Consider the following 21,391-nt stretch of genomic DNA (forward strand, 5'->3'; position numbering starts at 1 on the left):
CAAGAAGAAAAGTTACGTCGATTTGCGAATCGTAGAACTGAGTTCATCATTCGGAAGTCAACGAAATGTAGTGGAGCGTGTTCGAACGTTAGTGTAGAAGTTGGTGTAGATACTCAAAAACTACAAGTTTGTAAAAGAGAGAAGAGTTTCGTACAACGCATACAATTTATTCGACGAGTGAAGTCTCGCGTTAGTTGGTAGACTGTACAAAGGTAAACAAAAACGACGATCATTTATTTACATCAATGTGCGATCTTTCGTAGCACTCAAAGAAATCTAAAACGCTAGGTTATGTCCTCACTTTCCAGCTGTTTGCGCTAAACTAGTACTGTAAACAATTCCGAGAGAAAGAGAGAGAGAGAGAGAGAGAGAGAGAGAGAGAAGCGACATGTATTTCACATCTTTCAAATCGTTGCTAGTAAACAAGCGTCGCGAAGGTGAAGTTTATTTACGTTTCGTTACATTGTTTACAAGTTTGTATCCATATCGAGATGCTCGATCGTAAAGAGAAATTTGTCGATTATTCGGCCGCGCCCAATACAAAATCCTCCTCTTCCTTCTTTGTTCTTTTTTGAAATTCTTTTCTCAATCTAGAAGAATGCGATAATCTTTAAGAAGTGCAATAAAGAGATATCATATCTTTGTAGATAATTTTTCAAATGTTTTAACAAGAATATATATTCGTTGAGAAAATTTATGCGTAATTAACGTGTGATAGAATGCACCGTAATAGACGTTACGTTAGCAGTTGGAAAACATTCTCGACGGTAGAACTCGTTATGCTAAATTCTAGTTTCCAATATAGGAAAGAAGGAGAATGTTAAGATCGTTTTTTGCTCTTTGATCGTACGTGAAATTCGTATTTCGAAGATTAAAGGTTCTCTCGAAGATAGTCGTACCGCATGCGTGCATGCGTTTGTACGCATTCAATGATGCATCCCAATGCATTCGTACGTACGTACGAAGGAACGAACGTATGTGTGATATATCGTATGTTCGGAGTTTTAAGCTGACACGATCGTGATATACTTTGCAAAGTAGCCAATCCTGAGTCGCGAGAAAGAACGTTCTCTCGTCGACCAATGAACGTTTGAGGTGTGTGCACTTATCCATCTATAACTATGAATGTTATAACATATCGCATAATTTACTTTGTCTATTTGACTATTATTAAATCTGTCCTTAAAGTTCGACAGGATCGGAAGAGATAAATCATTAGTCGTTATTAAGCGAATGGAATCGGATGATCTCGAGAGTTAGCTCGATGTTCCCTGGATCAAAGTTGGACAATTTGTTCTTGGCTTAGAATTAGTATTTCAAAGGTGTTACACGTTCGACGGCGCCGTGCGACTTTGCGTGCCAGCAGTAATCCGGTGAAAGTTGCATTCGAGATTTCTCGCATATCATTCCTCGGAGGCTGTACTCGTTTGCGTGGAACGTTTTCCATCGTCTTCGTTTTCATCCTCCCTTCGTCCAGGTTTCTTCTTCGCACACAAATATTCCAGGTAGGTTTGTAACAAAATGGGACAAACCAGTGGCCAGTGATTTAAATTCCTTTTCAATTGCAATATTCCTGGACCGACGACCTGTCTAAAATGTCATTGAATGTATCCTATCGCTATTACGATCTAGAGATCAAATAACACGAATCGTAGCTACGTAGTAGACTTATGTATATTCCTGTAATTATGCACACATCGGAGATATCATCCATCTCGATCGATCGAGATCGATAAAAAGCGGTAAACTATGTACTCGGTTACGTTCGATTCTAAACTCGAAGCACATGGCTTTACTCCGGTCTTACTCCCACGTTTCTTTTCTTGCACAGACAGAAAGGAAGAAGATAATTTCATTGAATTTTTGTTTTGAGATCGTCCGATTAACTTACTCATTAATTACCCCATTATTTTACCAAGAAACTTTCAAGTATATTCGTGTTTCTATTCGAAAAAGAGTTCCTGCGCGTCAATTGCATAAGAACGCGGTGATGCATCAAAGAATCGAGGTACCACGAGGTATTCATCCATCTCTTCTTTCCTCGACAACGACGACCGACGATCATCGTCGACGATCGACAAAGATCGACGACGACGTAGAGTCATCTATTTTTAAATGCCTCCTCCTCGTCGTCTACCTGTTTATTTTTCTTGTCATAAACTATGAAGCATCGTTGAGTACACTGATTCGAAAGATTCGGAAGAAAATGTTCCTCTTAAAATTAATTAAAATAATCTTCGTCATCGTCGTCGTCATCGTCATCTTCATCTTCTTCTCCTTCTTCTTTCGCGTCGGCGGTCTGCTTTAACGATAGTATACTTGACTTTTTGGCCCTAGCTCCTTCCTACGTGCCGTTCTTGTTCGTCTAACTCGGCGAAATTAACAAGAGGAAGGAGTTATAGGAGAAGACGATTTAAAATTACCGATTACGCGGCTACTCTTGGTTAACTCTCCTATGTTTTATATATACGTGTGTATACATGTATAAAATATATGTATATAGAACAATAACAGTATATCTACGAGTTATTCAGACGAACAGCGATAACAAAATAATATAATCTCGCGATTAATGTTTTTAATATGTACGTGAACGTGTATATAATACCTAATTTCTCAAACGCTTACATTTTTCCCTTTTATCTCGGGAATAGCCTTTTTCGCGATACCAAGCGAACGGCATTGTATTACGAACGTGTCTCTCGCGATAATCGCCAGTCTCATTCGTCGTTATATACCTATTATTTACGTATATGTACATATGTATATACCAGCACGAGTTTATCCTTCGTTCTCCGTTTATAGATTGTCCATTTCGCACGTAACCGATTTTGCTTTATTTCTTTGCCTTGAATACGTCGCGATGTAAGATTCTCGCATCGGAGAAAACTACTTACTTATTCGCGATCAGGAAAGTACAATTGCGTTGGGATCACTCGTTCGTTCAAAGGAAACACAAATAAGTGCAAAGACTAAAAATACTATAGAAGAGAATCTCGAGCAATGTCATGCTTGTTTATGCCAAAATTTCAATAAGCAAGGTCGTAGGCGCGTAACAAAGAATCGAGATGACCTGAGAATGTAAAAAAAATTCATCCATTGTAACGTAAAGAAAGACGATTCGTGAAACGATTTCATGAATTTAGTTTATTTCCTACTCGCTTGGCAATCGTTGCAGGGAGCTTTGTCATTTTGTCAAATCTTAGATAAATAGGCGATCGCGATCGGAGGCGTTCGATTCGTCTCGTCGAAATTCATAGACTCGCTCGTTCGAGTCAGTCGACGCTGAAGCGTTGCATGTTCGAGATGTGCCGTTTCTCTCGTCGCGAACGGTTTTAGCATCGAGTGGTATGTCGAGAGGAAAATAATCGACCAAAGGAGAAAGAAATTCTTCGACGCTCCTCGATTCTTTTTACAAAAGAAATATCATTTGTTTGAAAAACTTTTTACTTTCCTTCAAGACTACCTCTGTTAAGATCTGTGTCAATGATCGATGGAAAGAAAATCGAAATATAACTGAATTAATGGAATTCGATGAAAACGAAGATCCATGATCCTAGTAGCATCGATTAATCGTCATCGCGATCAATTAATCGTCGTTGGAAGAGTGAGAAAATCTTCGTTTTTTGTGAATAGAAGAGTTCTACGATCTCCAAAAACGATTACCGATCGCATCGTTGATCCATCGTTTGATTCGGAAGATACTCCTGCAAAAGTAAAGAAAGCAAACAAGATTCGGACGTTTGATAAGAGAATCGGAGAAGTAAGAAAATGACAAGTGTAACAGCGATTTCCTTCACCGGTAAATAAGACGTAAAGATGGCGTCTCGAAGTGACGCCTGCGCTATCGGCTATAAAAGACCTTCGGTGAGTGTCTCTATGTGAAGGCGAAAGAAAAGCTCGTTTTCTAGTCCGTTCGCACGGATAAATCGAAAGTCGAATTACGTAAGAATCGCTAGAGACGATTACGTATCGCCTCTACAAGCGTATTCTACTAACAAACAGGGAAAACGTGGACGGATAGGTGTAGATAGAAGCTTAGTCTTGCGCAGCGATGCGCAACGGAGCGCGGAGCGCGCACGTTTTTGAATATTTCGAGTCGTTGATGAAAAAAATGAAAAAATAAGAAAAGAAGAAAGAAAGAAAGAAAGAAAGAAAAGAAAAAAGAAGGAATTAAAAAAATGTGAAAAGATTAGAAATTTACTCGTCAAACTCGATCGTGATGTTTCGTAAATTCTGTTATCTTATATTTCATTCTTTTTACGTGTGAATTCATCTTTATTTCGAGTACTTACGTATGAGTATGGAGCTCTTATGCAAGGAATGCTTCGTCGCATACGAAAAAATCTTTAACGAACGAAGCTACGCGAAATTGTGAAAGAGTTACGAACGAACGATCAACCAACCTGTATATTATTATTAGATTCTAGGCCGATCGCGCGCTCGGCATGCTCTTGCGCTCGTCAGATAGAGAGTGTCACCCTTCTCTCCTTAGATCGTCTTACAAAAGTATTCGAATTTTAACTCGAAATCGAATAATTTATTTTCGATTTCGTCAGACGTTCGAACGAAAAATATAGCGAGACTATGCTTGATATCGTTGAAGGATGCTAGGATGATGGCAAGGAATGAGAGATGGATAAAAACGATAGAGCGTAGGTCGTAATCGTTTTTCTCTCTCTCTTTGGAGCGCACGCAAAAAGAAATCGTCACGTAACGTCGCATTTTATCTTAATGTTTTCAACTTGAGATCGATCTGAAGCCTGATTAACGTTTCATAGTTAACAGAGGATAAAAAGATCGCCTCCTTCTCTCTCTCTCTCTCTCTCTCTCTCTCTCTCTCTCTCTCTCTCTCTCTCCTCTTGCTTCCTCCTTTTTTCTTTCTTTCTTTTTTTTTCATCGAAATACGCCTGCCTCTCGTAGCGCAAAACGTTTCATCCTTGACCACTGAAGAAGCAACGCGACCGAACAATTAGTTTGGCTTTGACGTCGTATTTGTGCGATTACATCGATCAGAATGAAAGACTACGTAACGGTCGACGACGAAAGAGGAGAAGAGAAATCATCGATCCGTGATTTGATCTTGTTCTTATTTTTCACGTGAATTCAATCAATTGTTCACGATACCGATCCGTGATATTCTACTTTTAACGTAGGCTATAAATACGCTACTTTGATCACTTACTATTAGAAGAAAGAGAACGATGAGTAGCATCTTATTCAATTCCTTCTTATCCTATATCATCGGTTTTGATCGGATCGATATAGAAAATTGATTGGAAAATATTATAGATCCGAGAGAGATGCCTCTGTCATATGTGACCAGGCTACGTCGAAGCGAACGTATAGAAGTAAAGAAAAAGCTTGCTTTCTAATTGGATGAGAGAAGCCCTGTTCGCAGACTAACGATCCGCTTTCTGTGTCAGCGGTAAAGTAAAAAGATTCGGAACGCCAGAGAGACGAGCGAAAAGTCGAAAGAGAGGAAAATAATTTGGCTAGGTGGAATTTCGCGAAAGAGAGCTAGAGGGTAGAAGAGGGCTTGGGAGAGGGAGGGAACGACGGAGCCATGCGGTCGACGAGTGCTCCTCGAGCAAGTTATTTTGGTCCCCACGGTCGCCCTCCACGTTCCCTCCACGTTCCCTCCACGTTTCCTTCACGTTCCCTCTGCGTTTCCTTGCGAAATACTTTTTATTATTTTTTATCTACGTGGGTTACAAGCAACATTACCGATCCAATATTATTTCTATCTATTACATTCTTTCGGCGAACGAAATGTGATCAAGAAAAAAGAGATTCTTCAATTTTCCCGTCATTAATATCATAAACGTAGGCCTTTTCGTTATGTAACGCATAACGTATGTAACGTCTAATGGGAATACAAAGGATGCGTGTTTTATAAATCAATTCCGAGAACACGTTGGATCGTTGCTTGATCGCTAGATAGGCTCGTTAAATAGTTTGTTAGTTCTGATACTAACAGATGATTCTTCGAATTCCAGGCCCAACCATTTTTAGGAGAAATGAAGGAACACTCGGCTTCTTCGAAAGTCGAAAGAGACAAGGATCCGCCTCAAAGATCGTACAGCAGCGCTGCCAGTTTGATGTCGATCGGCGCGGATATATCTCCTAGTTCTTCCCATTTTTTCGAGGTGGAAATTCGATCGAAAATTTTCTTCCAGTTGATTCTCTCTCTTTTTTTTTTTTTAATGCAGCTGATCGCTTTCTTTCAGGTACTCTACGTCGGTAAGATCAGAGTCTCCCATCCAAAGGTATCCGAATCCTTCATCGACGATGCCCTCCTCAGATTTCGCTCTCATGGTCTCGAAAAATCAAAGTCCTCTGCGGGTGCTTTACTCTCCGAGTATCAACAAATCCAACGGCAAGCTCTCCTTTCTGCCAATAGGAGGAACAGTACGGTGAGTGGAACAAAACATTGCTTCGGCCGTGATAGCTATCGTTTTTTAGTTATTTCCAAATGTGAAAGGAATCTTCGTTAACGATCGATAAGTTCGATCAAATTCGATTACACTTTGAAGCGCAAGATGATCGATTCGTTATAATTGTCTTTTCGTTGTGTCTGTGTATGGTGCAATAGTGTAATAGCCTAATCGATCTGTTAGGAATCGAGTGCCAGCGAAACGGGCAGCGTAGAAAATGTATCTAGACATGGTTCGGTGGCAACGTTAGCGATCGCGGCGATGGCTGCTTCTTCTTCCTCGAGATCAGAAGACAATAGTAACGGTAGTCAGGGCGGAACATCTTCAACGAGTATTGACAATAATAGCGGAGCTAATATACAGGTGCCCGTAGTTATGAGAAATCGTGCTGGTTCGATGAGCAACGTCTTAACAGGCAGAAGAGATTCCAGTCCAAAGACCGGCGACGAGCATAATCGAACTATGCTATTTCAGGTAAGAAAAGATGGATGGGACGGTCTATCGATCTTTTCTAATATTACATTTTGATATTCGATGTATCCTCCCGTCGTAGGTGGGTAGAGCCGATTTGAGATTGATCAGTCCCGACAGGAAGCAGGTTTTGCTTCACAAACAAATCAAAGACGTGGCGAGTTGCGTGCAGGGTGCAAAGAATTCCGAACACTTTGGTTTTATCTGTAGGGAAGCAACGATAGAAAGTTTCGTTGGTTATATATTCAAATGTCAATCCGAATCCGTTGCCGACGATCTGGTTGCAGGTGAAACTTTCTCATTTTATATAGAACTAACTGCTCGACTTTTCTCTTCACTGTTTTCTACCGTTTTGTCCAACAGCCATCACCCAAGCATTCGTTGCAACCTGCGATGGTACGAGAAAGGAGAGATACCCTGTATTCTCTTGCGAACACTGTCCCATGTTTTGGTATAATAAACTGTGTCAAGAGATAGAAGGTAATTTTCTCGTAAAACTCTTTCTTATCTTTGATCATAGTAGAAATGCTTTCTATCGTTCATCGTTTCAGGTCAAAACGATCGACGAACTCAAAACATAATATTCTCTCGAATGGAGCAATTGCCGGAAGACGAGCAGGAGATCGTTGTGAACAAATACAAAGGTGCAGAGGCAATCGGAGGAGGATCCGGTGCGGGTTCGAGTTTGCGCGAACAAAACCAATTTCTCATTAGATTATTACGTGCTCATTGCGAGGCCAAACAAGCCAGGCACGTTCACGATACAGCTGAAAATAGGTATGTCATTGTTAGACGAGTATAAGCAGGAGTAAAAAATTTCAACGAATTTACGTAATATTTAATAAATTTTCAGAAGCGAATTTTTGAATCAGTATCTCAGTGTAGGCGTTGGCAGTACGATATTCATGAAAGCAAAACGCTCTCTGACTAATAGTTTCGATAATCTTATGAAACGGAAGGGTTCGCGAGAAGACTTTGGACTCGTTTCGCACGCGAAGGACTCTAATCATCTCAATACCGCGTTACAAAAGAGTGGCAGCCAGAGTCCCGATAATTCGCGTCAATCGTCGATAGGCGAGTCATCGACTGAAACGTCTGGCAGACCGAGATCGTTGCGAGTATCTCCGGAACAACAGTTATCGGTGAACACGGGACCGCGAAGTTCCATGATGGATATGTAAGTACAATGATTTCTTAAAAAAACGCTTCGCTATTTTCAACTACAAATTTGGATAACAAATTTTTTTTCTTCTCTCGTTTTATTCAGCTTCTTAAAAGTGGGAAATTCGCCGAAAATGTCGCCCACGGAATGCGATGGAAATACCGAAATGCATTCCAATGGTTCGTGGAGACAGGCGATATTGCACAGAGTGGTAACACCGAATAAAGAACACGATAAGAAGAATGGAAAATCTGAGAATTCTGATGCCAATGAGACACCTCGCGCTGTTGCTACGCACAGAACGAGAGAGGAACTCAGGGATCTATGGAAGAAAGCGATTAATCAGCAAGTGATACTGATACGAATGGAAAAAGAGAATGCAAGACTTAAAGGTATTATTATAGCGTAATCGCTCGTCCATTAATTATAAGTACCTATGTAATCTTCTATATACTACGAAAGTATTTCAACTCGATTTAAGAACGTCAAGAGGAAGCAACGGTGAAAAGAATCAAATTGGAATACGATGAAATCAGCAGCTGTGCTCGCGAACTCATCGAAGTATGGGATTTGCTCGTTAGCAAGGAATCCCGCGTTTCTACGAAGTGCGACAATCAAATGCTTTTACATGCCATTAAGCAAGGTAAAAAAAAACCGAACATCGAGTTATCGACGAAGAGAGAAAACGATCTAACGCCTAATCGTTATATTTCAGGTGTACCTAAAGGGAAAAGGGGCGAAGTCTGGCAATTCTTAGCGGAACAATTTTGTTTGAAACAACCGCCCATAGATACTCACGATTTTCCAAACTACAATACGTCTTACGATTTGTTACTGAAGCAACTCACGTCCCAGCAACATGCTATTCTCATCGACTTGGGACGTACATTTCCGAATCATCAGTATTTCAGTTCTCCCCTAGGACCCGGCCAATTGGCACTTTTCAATTTGTTGAAAGCTTATTCTCTCCTGGATCACGAAGTTGGCTACTGTCAGGGTCTCAGTTTTGTGGCTGGTGTTCTTCTTTTACACGTAAATATAAATTTCTAATTAAATGAATGTAAATTTAAATGTTTCATAGACCGTCGATGTTAAGGCCACTTCATGTCGCGTTAAACAATAGCTTGAAACGCTTTCTATACCATAAAAATCTTTCTACCTGTTTCATAATCAGATGGTGGAAGATCAGGCTTTTTTTCTCTTACGACATCTGATGTTTCGGAGAGGCCTGAGAAAACTCTACCTTCCAGATATGGCAGCATTACAATTGCACTTATACCAACTATCAAGATTACTGCACGATAGACTACCGGCACTTTATGATCATTTTGACAAGCACGAAGTGTCACCAACTTTGTATGCAGCACCGTGGTTGTTGACCTTGTTTGCCAGTCAGTTTCCATTAGGTTTTGTAACTAGAGTCTTTGGTAAGTTTTCCCCCTCCTGGCTTACTTTCTTCTGGCATTCCTCACTTCACGTGTTAAGTCAGAAAAGTTTCTGAAAATTTTATTGAGTTTTCTTTCTTTCTGTCACAGATTTACTTTTTCTCGAAAGTTCAGAGATAATATTTCGAGTAGCCGTGGCATTATTGGAGGAGCATCAGGATCAGTTGCTTTGCTGTGACAGTTTCGAAGAAATTATGGAATATCTTAAAGTAAGAATAATATGTCTCTCTGATTTAATCAACTGTGTTTTTAAATCAAAAGTGTGCCATCGAATAATCACGCTGATTTGATTTTCCTGTCCTCCTTTTCTTAGACCCGTGTACCAGCCGTAGATAAAGCCACTTTGGATCGTGTAATGAAACGTGTATTCTATCCGGATATGGAAGTTTCGAAGCAATTGAATGAATATAGAGTGGAATACCAAGTGCTACAAGAAGAGATGCTATCGGTAAAACCACAGATCGAAAGTTTAGAGAAATTCAAGTCGGTTAACAAACAACTGATGAAACAAGTCTCTCAATTGAACGAACAGCTCGAGGTAAGAAGATCGATATAATATGACGATTGTATTTTTTTTACCCTACACTTTCCTTCTTCTTCGTGCAAAAATCTATTGCGTGCAATTTTTTCTAGATAACAATGAACAACTTGCAACGTTTGGAAATGGCACGATCTATGCAACAAACGGTGGTGAATAAATTGGAATCTCAGAATCGTAGCCTCGAAGTTACAGTCGCGACTTTAGGTACTTTTATTCAACACTTGACCGAAACGCGAGACGATCTAGATTTACCAGGTGAAATACGTAGAATCGTTTCTCAAATTAACATTGTCGAAAAGCGAAGAAACATGAGCAAAATATATCCTCTGAAGATATTAGAAGATAACAGTAAGCAAGGGCTCATTAAAAGCAATTCGGGTGGTAGAGATTCACAAAATTTCTTACGAAATAGTAACGTGATCGATCCTCCCTATCCTTTGAAATCTACGTTGAGTCAACCAAACCTGGCAACGAAGTTGGAAAGGGTATCTTCTTTCTTTTCGAATTCGCACAATCATATACAAAAGCAACGTGCACAATTGGCGGCCCTTAGAAACGAGTACACCGATCAAAATATACGAAGCAACAATGATGAAAATGATCCAAAGACGGTCAATATAGACATACAAATCACGGATGCAATGACGTCGCAGGACGATAACGTCGAACAAAGTGATAATCATTTGAAGATTCAGTCGATTAATTTAGAAAAATCTATCTCGTTACCGCTGTCGAACGCGAAACTAAAGTTGAAGCCCTCCAAGTCGGCGTATGAGTTAGGCTCCGTTAAAATAGTGCCAACTAGCAAGATCGAAGTTACCAATGAAGATTCTTTGACAAACTTGACAGGGACCGTGCATCCTTTGGATACTTGTAGCGATGTCAATTTTCGATACGGTGGAACCACAAAATTAAAGTCTATCAAACCAGTTAGATTATCTAGTCCGAGCGGTCAAGGAGATAACGTAAATAAGAATACTCAAAACCAAAATACTGAAGCTTTAAATAGATAACACTTACTTATGTTATTATGTTTGCAAAGAAAAATGGAAATACGTTCAAGAAGAAAGGATACGCACGATGGAACAGCATTGAATATTCAAAGATATAGGAATCACTGAAAAAATAACTTTCTTACGGTCTAGACGTTTGCAACGATCTTTAATTCCTTATTCAATCTGTATTTTCCCCCTTCCCTCCTTTCCCTTCCTCTCCTTAAGCTAGGTTAATAAGTGTGTACTGAGAGATGAAGGATTTCTATTACTAACGTATACGTATAGTGTATAGTAATCGCAAGTAAATCTCTAGGAACACAGAAGTGTATTCAGTTTCAATAGAATTTGTAATCACTTGATACCAACGAATCATAATGAATGTTGTACAGATAATTATTGACACGTATCTCTGTACTATAATATATACGTATATTTGCTATGTGTACATACGTGAAGTATGCGTTTCAACAACTTTGCGTAACACGATGTGTCGTCCTATATACAGATCTCAAAAGGATGCCAATGAAATAAAAATATCATACATGGAGCTATTTCTTGCCTTATAAAATCACCGATTTTGGGCACAAATTTCCATAAATAGTATGCACTGTGTGCATAATTACTGTTACCAAATTAACTGAAAGAAATATAAACTATAAGTTACCCGGAATATATCTGTATATATAGATCAACATGATATAAGTATCAGATGTATAAAATATTATTTGCACTTGTTATTGAATTGTTATAAAGAAACAAAAAAAAATTATGCCAAATACTTTAAGATGTAAGCGAAAAGTGATATTGACATAGATAATATTTGTATTAACTGTGTGTATATTCTACATACTTATTAGTGAAGATTTATAGTGAGCGTGTGTGAGAGAAAGAGAGATAGAGAGCGAGAGAGAGAGAGAGAGAGAGAGAGAGAAAGATACGTGTAGGTGTATAGATATAATTCATTTTTCAACATATATATTAATTGTAGATTCGTGTAACAATGAAGTATTACTATTATTACTTTTGCACAAAGCATGCCTTGCGATATCAGGGATCTTTGTATTAACGTTGTATTATTACTGTTAATACAGATACATAATAATATAAATTGCATAATCAATTTGCCTTCAACTTTTCCCTATTATTTTTTATTGAACATTTGAATATCAAGAGAGAGAGAGAGAGAGAGAAAAAGAGAAAGTTATTTTTACCAGACGTGTCGAGTGGGCAGATAACGTAAGAATGGAGTCGAAGTCCATCGAAATGAATTATTCAGCCTCCATTTCGAACCAGTAGCGACGATATATGCCATGTGTTTTACGGACGTAATTCTCTTTTCTTTTTTTCTTTTCGCATTGTAATTTTGCAAATTCGCGTTAAAAATCCGATAGAAAATGTTTATAGCCATGCAACTGTAAATGCTTTACATCGATTCGGATTAACGTGGGTAATCTCACTTCGCTCGCGCTTCTTTACCGGATAAGGATTAAAAGAAAAAGAGATTCTCGAGAGAATCCAACTAAAATTGAATGAAAGCGTAAATTTCCATTTTCTTAATCTACTATCGTCGTCTCGTTTTATTGCGTCTTTCGAGATTGAAAAATCTTCTAACGCCGTCTTATTACAAGTAGAAACAAATTTTGAAAATTTCTTGCAATATTCGTAAGCGAATGCGAATGGTCTCTATCTCGATCTTTACATACGACATAATACCGGCATAATCGTGCAAACGTTTATCATAAATGTATCTCCTCGAGATATTTTCATACGGTATATTATCTCTTACATCACCGATCTCTCGCATTTCTAGCCACCGGCACATTTCTTTCGGAGTAGCGATTTAAAAGGGTATAACGTTGTTATGTCTACGTTTCTTTCGAACCGATTCTATTATCCTTTGATTAAAATAACTCAGGAGGTGTTGACATTTTCCACTGAAATAGAGAATAGAAAAGAATTCCAAGAACTATAAGATTCTTTCTTCGAGACGAATAAAAATGTTTAAAAGATGAGCTCAAAGAATATATCTACCTAAGTATAAGACAGATTGGCCTGAGGTAGTTTGGCAGGTGCTTCTTAGCGAATCGAGCATGAGTATTCGAGTGGTTATGGAAAAGGGAGGAGAGAGCTAGCGTGACTCCGTTCTAAAACACGTCGGGGATTCTAGCGGGGGATGGATGTAGGTGGACAGGTGGAAGGTTGGAAGGTTGGAAGGTTACGAGAGCGCAGACGCCGTAGGAAAGCATCGAAGATAGCACCCGGCAGCGGCGGTACGGTACCGAAGTACCGGACAGAGCTAGCTCGACCGCATTGCCGTGTTCGTTCCACCGAGTTCGTTCGCCGAGTGAGGAACGTGCAAGGAGATTCGCGACGTGGATAACGTGCGATATCTTTGAGAGACAAATATCTTATATCAACCAGTTTTTTCGACACCTTTCAAATTTTCAACGTTGGAGACATTGATCAGCTTTTTCTCACGAATTTGACAAGAAAACGAAAGGGAGACAGACGGACAAACAGGCAGACAGATAGAGAGAGAGAGAGAGAGAGAGAGAGAGAGAGAGAGAAAGAGACAGACAGACAAACAGACGGACAGACAGAGAGAAAGAAAATAAGAGGGAGAGAAATCGGTGTACCGAGACACGAATACTGTCAAGTAGACCATCTTGACGCTTCCCGCGCTTCGGCCGAATCTCAGTTTACACCTGTTAACCAGGAACCGCTGCCGGTCCTTGACCATCTAGAGGCAAGTAATAGAAACAATGTCAAATGAGTTGATTGATTCTATCTATCTAATACTTATGATCGAATTATGAATTATCTATTGTAAAGATATCAACATGTATACGTATTTATATAAATATATATATGTAAGTACATGTTTTTTCTAGATACATATACTTAACTCCTACGGTATTGCAAGTAAATGCATGGAATGTAACAGAAAATGTAATATTTCATGAGAAAAGAAACGATACGAGGTAACAAGAGTTTTGACTAACGAGTTTCAATCGCGAAGATTTGATTATTTCTATAAACAAAATTTATCAAACTACCCGCACGTATAGCGGGTATTATTTTTTCTTTCCTTTCTCAACGTTTTTAACTTTCTCGTTTAATAGAATATTTTCCTAAAATTCAATATCGTATATGAAGAACACCTTGTCAAGTATACCCAACAAGTTGAAATGGTAAACTCTGACATTTACTAGAAATGAGTTTTCGTTTTCTGTAAGCACATGTTGAAGTTACGCGGTTAAACCGCTATATTCGCGCTTTAGTACGGCTCTATGAAGTATAGAATGGCAAAGTTGTGGAGGTAGCTGGTTTTCTACTTGCCATAGACTCGTCTAGTACCTACCATCCAGAAAGTTATTTCACGTAACGACGTGTAACCTACATAACTTTCGACGTTAGTGCCGAAGAAACAGAGATAGAGGCAGGGAGAGATAGAAATGAAAGAAGGTGGAAAGTGGGTGTAAAGAGGGTAAAAAGATGATGTAAAGAGGAGGAGAAGAATACTAAAAGCAGAACCAAACGAAATGGACGAAAAGTAAAGACGCGGTCCTACATTATCATTAGATTAACGTTTACCATGTTTTAACATTTCACATTAACGAACCCGAACGAATGCGGAATTTTTAATTGGTACGGAAACTTTACCATTACCGGATGTATTTATCTACGAACTTTGCTTATCTCCGTCTGTATAATAAGAGGGTCAGGATAATCTATTCTGTTCACTAATCTTCTGATATTACATACTGGATAAGTTAACTGTAAGAAATGAGTCTCAAAGGTACTCGCTCGATATTCATTAAAATTAAAAAGTCAAGAAACATCACTGCATTATCCATTCCCTCTTTCTCTCTCTTTTTCGCAAACATCGAGATTCCTCCTGTACCATTTTTTGTAGCGTGATTCTGCTTACATTTCCGGTTCAGGAATGATCATTCGCATAAATCATCGTCAAAAGTCAGAACGTGTGGCTCTTTCGAATCGGACGACAAGGTAAAAAGTTGGAAAGTAACCGTGGGAATTGAAATCCCATGGCGGCACGTCGCATCGCATCTCGTATTCGCCATCGAGACGAATACGAAAGGAGACGACGAATCGGTGCTTCGATGTCCAACGAAAAATGGATTATGGAAAGTAGGCCTTGAGATTTATGCTTTTTCGGATATGCATATACGAACGCACATACGACATACGATGAGTATTAGGAACGACGAGAAGAAAAGAAAGAAATTTTTTTTATTCAATTTGCTTATTGCATTCGATACGAAAAGAAAGATAAATCAATTGGAAATCTTTAGGATCGAAAGTAAAAAGAACTATCGTAAAAGTAGTAATCTTCTATCGAGAGCATTTTAATAAAGTCGGTACGTTTTTGTAATAGGGCTTGGTAAAAATCTGCTTTACATCGCGCGCGTAATATCAGAGAGACATCGATGCTCTTCTCTAAATAAAGAGGCATCCGCGTGTCGTACCATTAATAATATCTAAAATTTATGCGTTCGCATACCTACCTAGCAAAATGTTTATCAGGCGTCATCGTAGTTGCGTCGATGCATTGGTCAGCGTTATAGCACCGTGGTTTTAACCCAAATCCACGGAAGGCGGATAGGGGGTGATCGGCCGATTTCTCTCATTCCATTCACCTCTTTCGATAATATAGCCTCTTGCCCGCAACGTGTTTACGCCAACGGACATTACCCCATCTCGGTCTCGCGTACATTTTGCCAACGCAGCGTATATACACGTAGCTACGTACGGACAAATATAATAATGATTCGGTGCAAACGAAGGAATGTTGAAAATAGAAGAAATAGTTATTCGAAAGGATAAGAGTTTCTGAAAGAAAGTTTGAAAGTTTGAAAATTTTCTACACGTCTCTTGAAACTAAATCGACGCACGTTCGATTATTCCATGCGAAAGAATCGTGTCTTCTTCGAGCCAACTCGAGTCTTTTCTTTCTCTCAAAGAAAATTCGAACAACGACCTTATCCGTCGCTCTATAAAGTTTGCTCTTCTAAGGAACCTTCTACTACCACTAATACCATAGACGATCGCTGTGGAACAGTTGACCCGTTTTATCTTGGCCAACTCTGCGGTCGTTGCGCGGTCCGTGCGAATACATCGATGCATAGCATTGCAAATTTGGGTGGTTGGAATAAATCCAAATGTGGAGTCTGCCAATGTTTCAACGGAATTTAAACAAACTCCTCTTTTGCCGCACGATATTACATCTCCGAGATTTTCTCGGATGTTTATTAGCGTGGAAGAGAAAAGCTAAGTGTTCTTTATCAAGTATCTATATTCTCTTCTCCCTCTCTGTCTCTCTTTTACCTTCTTTCCTCTTATCTTTTGTCTCTCGAACGTACCGTTCCTTTACATTTATGTTGAGGCACGTCCGCCACGTGAAAGTTTCTTATTTAAATTTGCCCCTTGTGTCGTTTCGTATCTCATACTTGTGTGTCTACAGACATGTGTGAAAGTTTTCGACTCCGTTTTATAGAATCTTCCTGGTTTAGCTTCGTATCCTCTTTGACATTAAATCGATTTGCCCTGGTAAGAGATGCCAGAATATATTTTTCGCTGCTCGAATCTGCTTAACGAGGCGCGAGATAAATCACGTGCGATAGACCGTAAGTAAAGAATCTTGCGAGTCGTTGCTCCCGATTGAAAAGAAATAAAGATAATGATTTATGGTCCTCGGTTCTTGAAAATACTAAATGCTAAATTGCTAAATGCTTTATTCGCTTCTATAGGTAGGTAGGTAGGTAGGTAGGTAGGTAGGTAAAAGCTCGAAGGTGTCACGTATCGAACGGCAATCATCGAGCGCGTGTGCGAATAAGTGTAAAGACGCGTGCACGTTAAGTGGAGCAACGACCGGAGGAAGCAAGTCGCTCGGAAGTTGGAAGACTTGTCTGTAGCGACCGTCGGCTCCGTTCTGTCGGCTTTTCTAGGTACAATACTTTCGTCTTTCGATTTGGTTTACATGGGTTAAAAAAAAAGACCGACGGCGACGACGCGATAGCAACAAGGGCATCGCCAATGGTGAAAACGAGTGAACAACATGGGGGGTCTGTTTCCCGCGTTTCTTTCTTTTCCTTCCGCATGCATTGGTCGATCTTTCTTTTCCTAAGGCAGCCGTGGCGTCGCGACGTCCTGCCGACTACGACGCCCAATCTCTTTCTCTCTCTTTCTCTCTCTTTCTTCCTCTTCATTTCCTTTCAAAGAGGTCCTTCGAGTAGTCGAGTCGGAGGATCGTAGAGACCGATGACTCGAGTACTTTCAAAGAAACTTTTATTAAAGAAAGCATTTATCTATGTAGATGTAGATCAATTCGATCGAATTTGAACGTCAAATAGATTTTTCAACGGAACGAAGACGTCCTCATCTCGTAGAGAATCGCTCGACTGACTTTTTAATGTCCGAAACGTTTACCGTTCGTTTCACCGCAAGCTCTGTTATTCGATTTAATTAACGTCGAACTAATCGATTATAACAGACGTGCGTCAGAGGAATAAAAATGTACATAAACTCCAATATACATGCCTTCAAGCCGTTCGAACGTATCGTTTGATAGATTGAAATTGTTTAAACTTTGATCATTATTGGAAAATCTTGAAAAAATTTCGAACATTTGATACGTTAACGGAACGTTTCAAACGAAATAGGAGGGAATGAAAGGGATACTTGCAATCGGTCGCATAGCATTTATCGGAAGCTTTCATCGATCGCGTTGTCCTTATCGAGCGTGATTAATCTCGTGTACTGGTCCTTGTTTTTGTACGCCTGTTATCTCGATGGAAATTGCGTTACTCTTTGCTATCGATCGCACGAGGAAAAGCGTTTTCTGCAGGCGAGTCAAGTTCGTGCGTCGATGCATACATATTATCGAAGAAGCGACAAAACGAAAAAGAGAGGGTGAGCAAAAACTCTTTGAAAACATTTCTCCTTCAAATAGAATTTTCTTTCCTTTTTAAATCCAAAGTTCTCGATTGAATTTATAAGAAAGCGAATAATCGAACGCTCGTTGATACAAGGAAATTTAAATTCGCCTTAATTTTATTTTTCTCTTCGTCGTCTTTTATCCTCGCGCGTCTTAAGGAAATATCATTAGCCAAGGGAGAAAAAGAGTCGTCTTAAAGGTGGACGTCTATTTACCCTCTTCATTCTCGTACTTTGCCCCAGTTCTTTGAGAAATTTTCCAGAAACGAATTGCGGTTAACGAACTCGAAAAAAAAGAAAGAAAACTGTGCGTGCGTCTGACGTATTCTTTTTTTACGCTTTGTTATGGCAGGAAATTTTCGGTACAAATGATGAAGGGTCGTCATCATTTTCGACGTCGATTCAGTCTACAGCCGTCATCGTTGAAGGAAGGACAGGAAGATGGAACAACGAAGAACGTTAGGTGAGTGGAATCTCTTGATTCGTACGTTCGTTTATACTTTGTTTGTATCGATACACCTGTTTATACGCCCTGATCCTTTTTCTTTCCTATCTATTAATTACTTTTCATTTAATTTCATCTTCTTATTCTTTCTTCTTTTTTTTTCTTTTTTTCACAAATTTCTAGATAAAAAGAAAAAAGATTCGAGCTTTAATATCGCGAGGAATCTTAGCGAGAAGAGGGACCGAATTCCACTTTCTCTGGATCTTTCTCCTTTGTGCAGTCGGTAATAATCATGTCTGTATCTTCTTCGTAATAAGCATAGATGATTACGAAGACGAAGTCGGTGAGACAGCCGTTATCTGGTGCATATGAAAGCCTTGGACCAAGCTTCTCTCTCTCTCTCTCTCTCTCTCTCTCTCTTCCTCTTCCGTCTCTCCGATCTATGTTTCTCCCTATTTGAAGACGAACCACACCATTCTGGTTTCGTAAGAGAAATCAGGACGTCTCTGTACAATGCGCGCATTCAATAGAGCGCACTTTGTGGAGATCTTCAACGTTCGTTAGTACGATTCTCTCAGAGATATTATTTTGTACGATCGAACGTGATCTTGCATCTATCATTGCAAAGTTATAAACAAGAGGGAGAACATTGAATTAGATCAAAGTTATATTACCATAATCGCTTTGTAATTTCAGAAGCGAAAGACTATCGGAATCGGACAGCGGCGGTGGCGGCGATGGAGGAAAATCGGTCGAAAGTTCTGTAAGACACAAAATCGTTGTGATGGGTGCTGCAAAGGTCGGCAAATCGGCAATAATCAACCAATTTCTTTATGGTACTTTCACACCAAAATACAAGCGCACGGTTGAGGAAATGCATCACGGGGATTTTAACGTTTCCGGTATTCACCTTACTCTTGACATCTTGGACACGTCCGGCTCGTACGAGTTTCCAGCAATGAGAGATCTTTCCATCAAATCTGCCGACGCGTTTGTCTTAGTCTACGATGTAAACGATGTCAATACCTTTCACGAAGTGAAAACGTTGAGGGCATTGATATTGAATACGAAAGGAGTAGTACCTATCGTTGTTGTAGGTAACAAATTGGATCTCGTCGAGAAGGAACAAGAGGTAAATCTATATCTTTCCTCTTTCTCTCCCTCTCTCTATCTCTATCTTTATATCTATCTACCTGTCTGTCTATCTATCTATCTAGCTCTAATAACTAAGGAGTACGAAAGAAAAATGAATAATATGAGCCATTGATACGTGCGTTTTTACAGGTAGACAGCGAGAGTACCAGAGAATTAGTCACCGCCAAGTGGGAAAACGGTTTCGTTCAAGTATCTGCAAAAGATAATTTGAATATCTCTCAAGTTTTTAAAGAATTGTTATTACAGGCAAAGCTAAAATATAATCTGAGTCCTGCATTACGACGACGACGCCGTCAATCCTTACCACCGCCTCCGCATTTGAATTCTCGCAGTAGCAGCGCGCACGTACCATCACCGGCGCAGCTGCAACACTTGCAACAAATACGCGAGCGCGCTGAATCAAAGAGAAATTCTTGTATTCTATCGTAAGAGTTCCTAGTGTTCCTTCGATACATACGATCCTACAACAATGTGTCTTTCCTTTCGAATCTTTCAATTACATAGGTACACAAGTTCGTCTTTCGCCAACATAATCGAACGTAGGATTAAGCTTTTAAACGGGATTTATAACGAGAAAGAATTTTCAAAAGACATGTAAAAGCATCTGCGTAAGCTATATGTCTGCTTTATGCAGAAATTTCTATTTCTTTTGGCAAAATTAAAAAATATATTCTATTTGAAGACATAATCCTATCTCGATGACCGTCACCTTTTCTAACTTCCCGACAAAAATTAATCTATGTCGATCGCTTTAAAAGTCCTTTGTTATTTCCTTATTTTATAGAGTAATCATTGGTAGATCTAGTATCGTTTGATCGAATTACGAACTTTCACATCTTTAATACAATTTATTTATCGGTAATGAAACTTATTGACCAACTTACACGATAGGATACACACATACACACACACATATACACGTATGCAGGATAAACTATATAACGTAGCAACTTTCGATCTATACATAGTATATATCTTAACAGATGGTGTAAATATAAAATACATATACCTATATCTGTAACACGTCCGAAAGAATAGATACGAAATAGTTGCATTTAAAGCCACTCGTTGCGGAAAATAGTATACATTGTTTCGCATGATCGCCTTAAAAATAAAGATCGTGAATATATTCATTTTGATGTCAATATTTTCTAAACGAGTTCTCTTAGAGATGATATAGAGAAGAAATATTAATCCATGTATATGAAGCTTAAATAAATAGAAAAATTGCGTGATTATAGTCTCGTATGCCTCTGAATGTATTTTACTACCAATTTCAGGGTGACTTCACACTGCCCAGTACTTTTTTCTTCACCAATTGTTTTCATACTTGCTTATATGTATGTAGGTGAAATGTGTGTAAACTTTTAACGTATGTTTATTCGACAAAAGTTAAACTTATAATTAAACTAAAACTTTTGTGTAACGTTCCTATTTAATTGTACATAAGCAGTAATCTTATTGAACTAGCGACTATACTTTAATAAAAAGAGACAAAGAGAGAGAGAGAGAGAGAGAGAGAGAGAGAGAGAGAGAGAGAGAGAGAGAGAGAGAGAGAGAGAGAGAGAGAGAGAGAGAGAGAGTCATCCGGCAATGTAATATCTTTCTAAAATTTTAATGCCAAAATTCTGTAATAAAAATATTCTCTCATTCTGTGGTAAACCCTTTAATGGTATATAATAGTCGATGTAATATGTTGAAATAGTTTCGTTTCATTTACAAAAAATATGGTAGATTGAATCTTATCACAAATTCTTTCTCGTTCGTTACGTTAATGATACAT

General features: G+C 39.0%; 2 protein-coding genes across 7 annotated transcripts; both read left to right on the forward strand.

The window, feature by feature from the left end:
• The first annotated feature begins 69 nt into the window (after positions 1-69).
• On the forward strand, positions 70-12,159 carry LOC122633957 (TBC1 domain family member 1). Of its 4 annotated transcripts, none has more exons than XM_043822454.1 (15): positions 70-212; positions 6,000-6,149; positions 6,231-6,416; positions 6,621-6,911; positions 6,991-7,195; positions 7,272-7,388; positions 7,460-7,685; positions 7,762-8,085; positions 8,176-8,462; positions 8,552-8,713; positions 8,786-9,102; positions 9,245-9,497; positions 9,606-9,724; positions 9,829-10,053; positions 10,149-12,159. In XM_043822454.1, exons 2-15 carry the CDS (start codon positions 6,021-6,023, stop codon positions 11,067-11,069), a joined length of 3,762 nt encoding a protein of 1,253 aa, XP_043678389.1. In that variant the 5' UTR covers positions 70-212; positions 6,000-6,020; the 3' UTR covers positions 11,070-12,159. The 4 variants fall into 4 exon arrangements, with proteins under 4 accessions (XP_043678389.1, XP_043678390.1, XP_043678388.1 ...); XM_043822455.1 differs by lacking the exon at positions 70-212 and adding an exon at positions 1,375-1,505; XM_043822453.1 differs by lacking the exon at positions 70-212 and adding an exon at positions 3,234-3,867.
• Positions 12,160-13,167: 1,008 nt separating this feature from the next.
• LOC122633959 (ras-related protein Rap-1) lies at positions 13,168-21,137 on the forward strand. Of its 3 annotated transcripts, XM_043822460.1 has the most exons (5): positions 13,168-13,797; positions 13,943-14,032; positions 18,361-18,471; positions 19,150-19,585; positions 19,738-21,137. In XM_043822460.1, the coding sequence occupies exons 3-5, from the start codon at positions 18,377-18,379 to the stop codon at positions 20,035-20,037; spliced, it is 831 nt and encodes a 276-aa protein (XP_043678395.1). In that variant the 5' UTR covers positions 13,168-13,797; positions 13,943-14,032; positions 18,361-18,376; the 3' UTR covers positions 20,038-21,137. The 3 variants fall into 3 exon arrangements, with proteins under 3 accessions (XP_043678395.1, XP_043678394.1, XP_043678393.1); XM_043822459.1 differs by lacking the exon at positions 13,943-14,032 and having other exon boundaries at positions 13,173-13,797; XM_043822458.1 differs by lacking the exons at positions 13,168-13,797; positions 13,943-14,032 and adding an exon at positions 14,100-17,984.
• Positions 21,138-21,391: the final 254 nt, after the last annotated feature.

Source organism: Vespula pensylvanica, chromosome 13, assembly GCF_014466175.1.
Source record: "Vespula pensylvanica isolate Volc-1 chromosome 13, ASM1446617v1, whole genome shotgun sequence".
NCBI lineage: Eukaryota > Metazoa > Arthropoda > Insecta > Hymenoptera > Vespidae > Vespula > Vespula pensylvanica.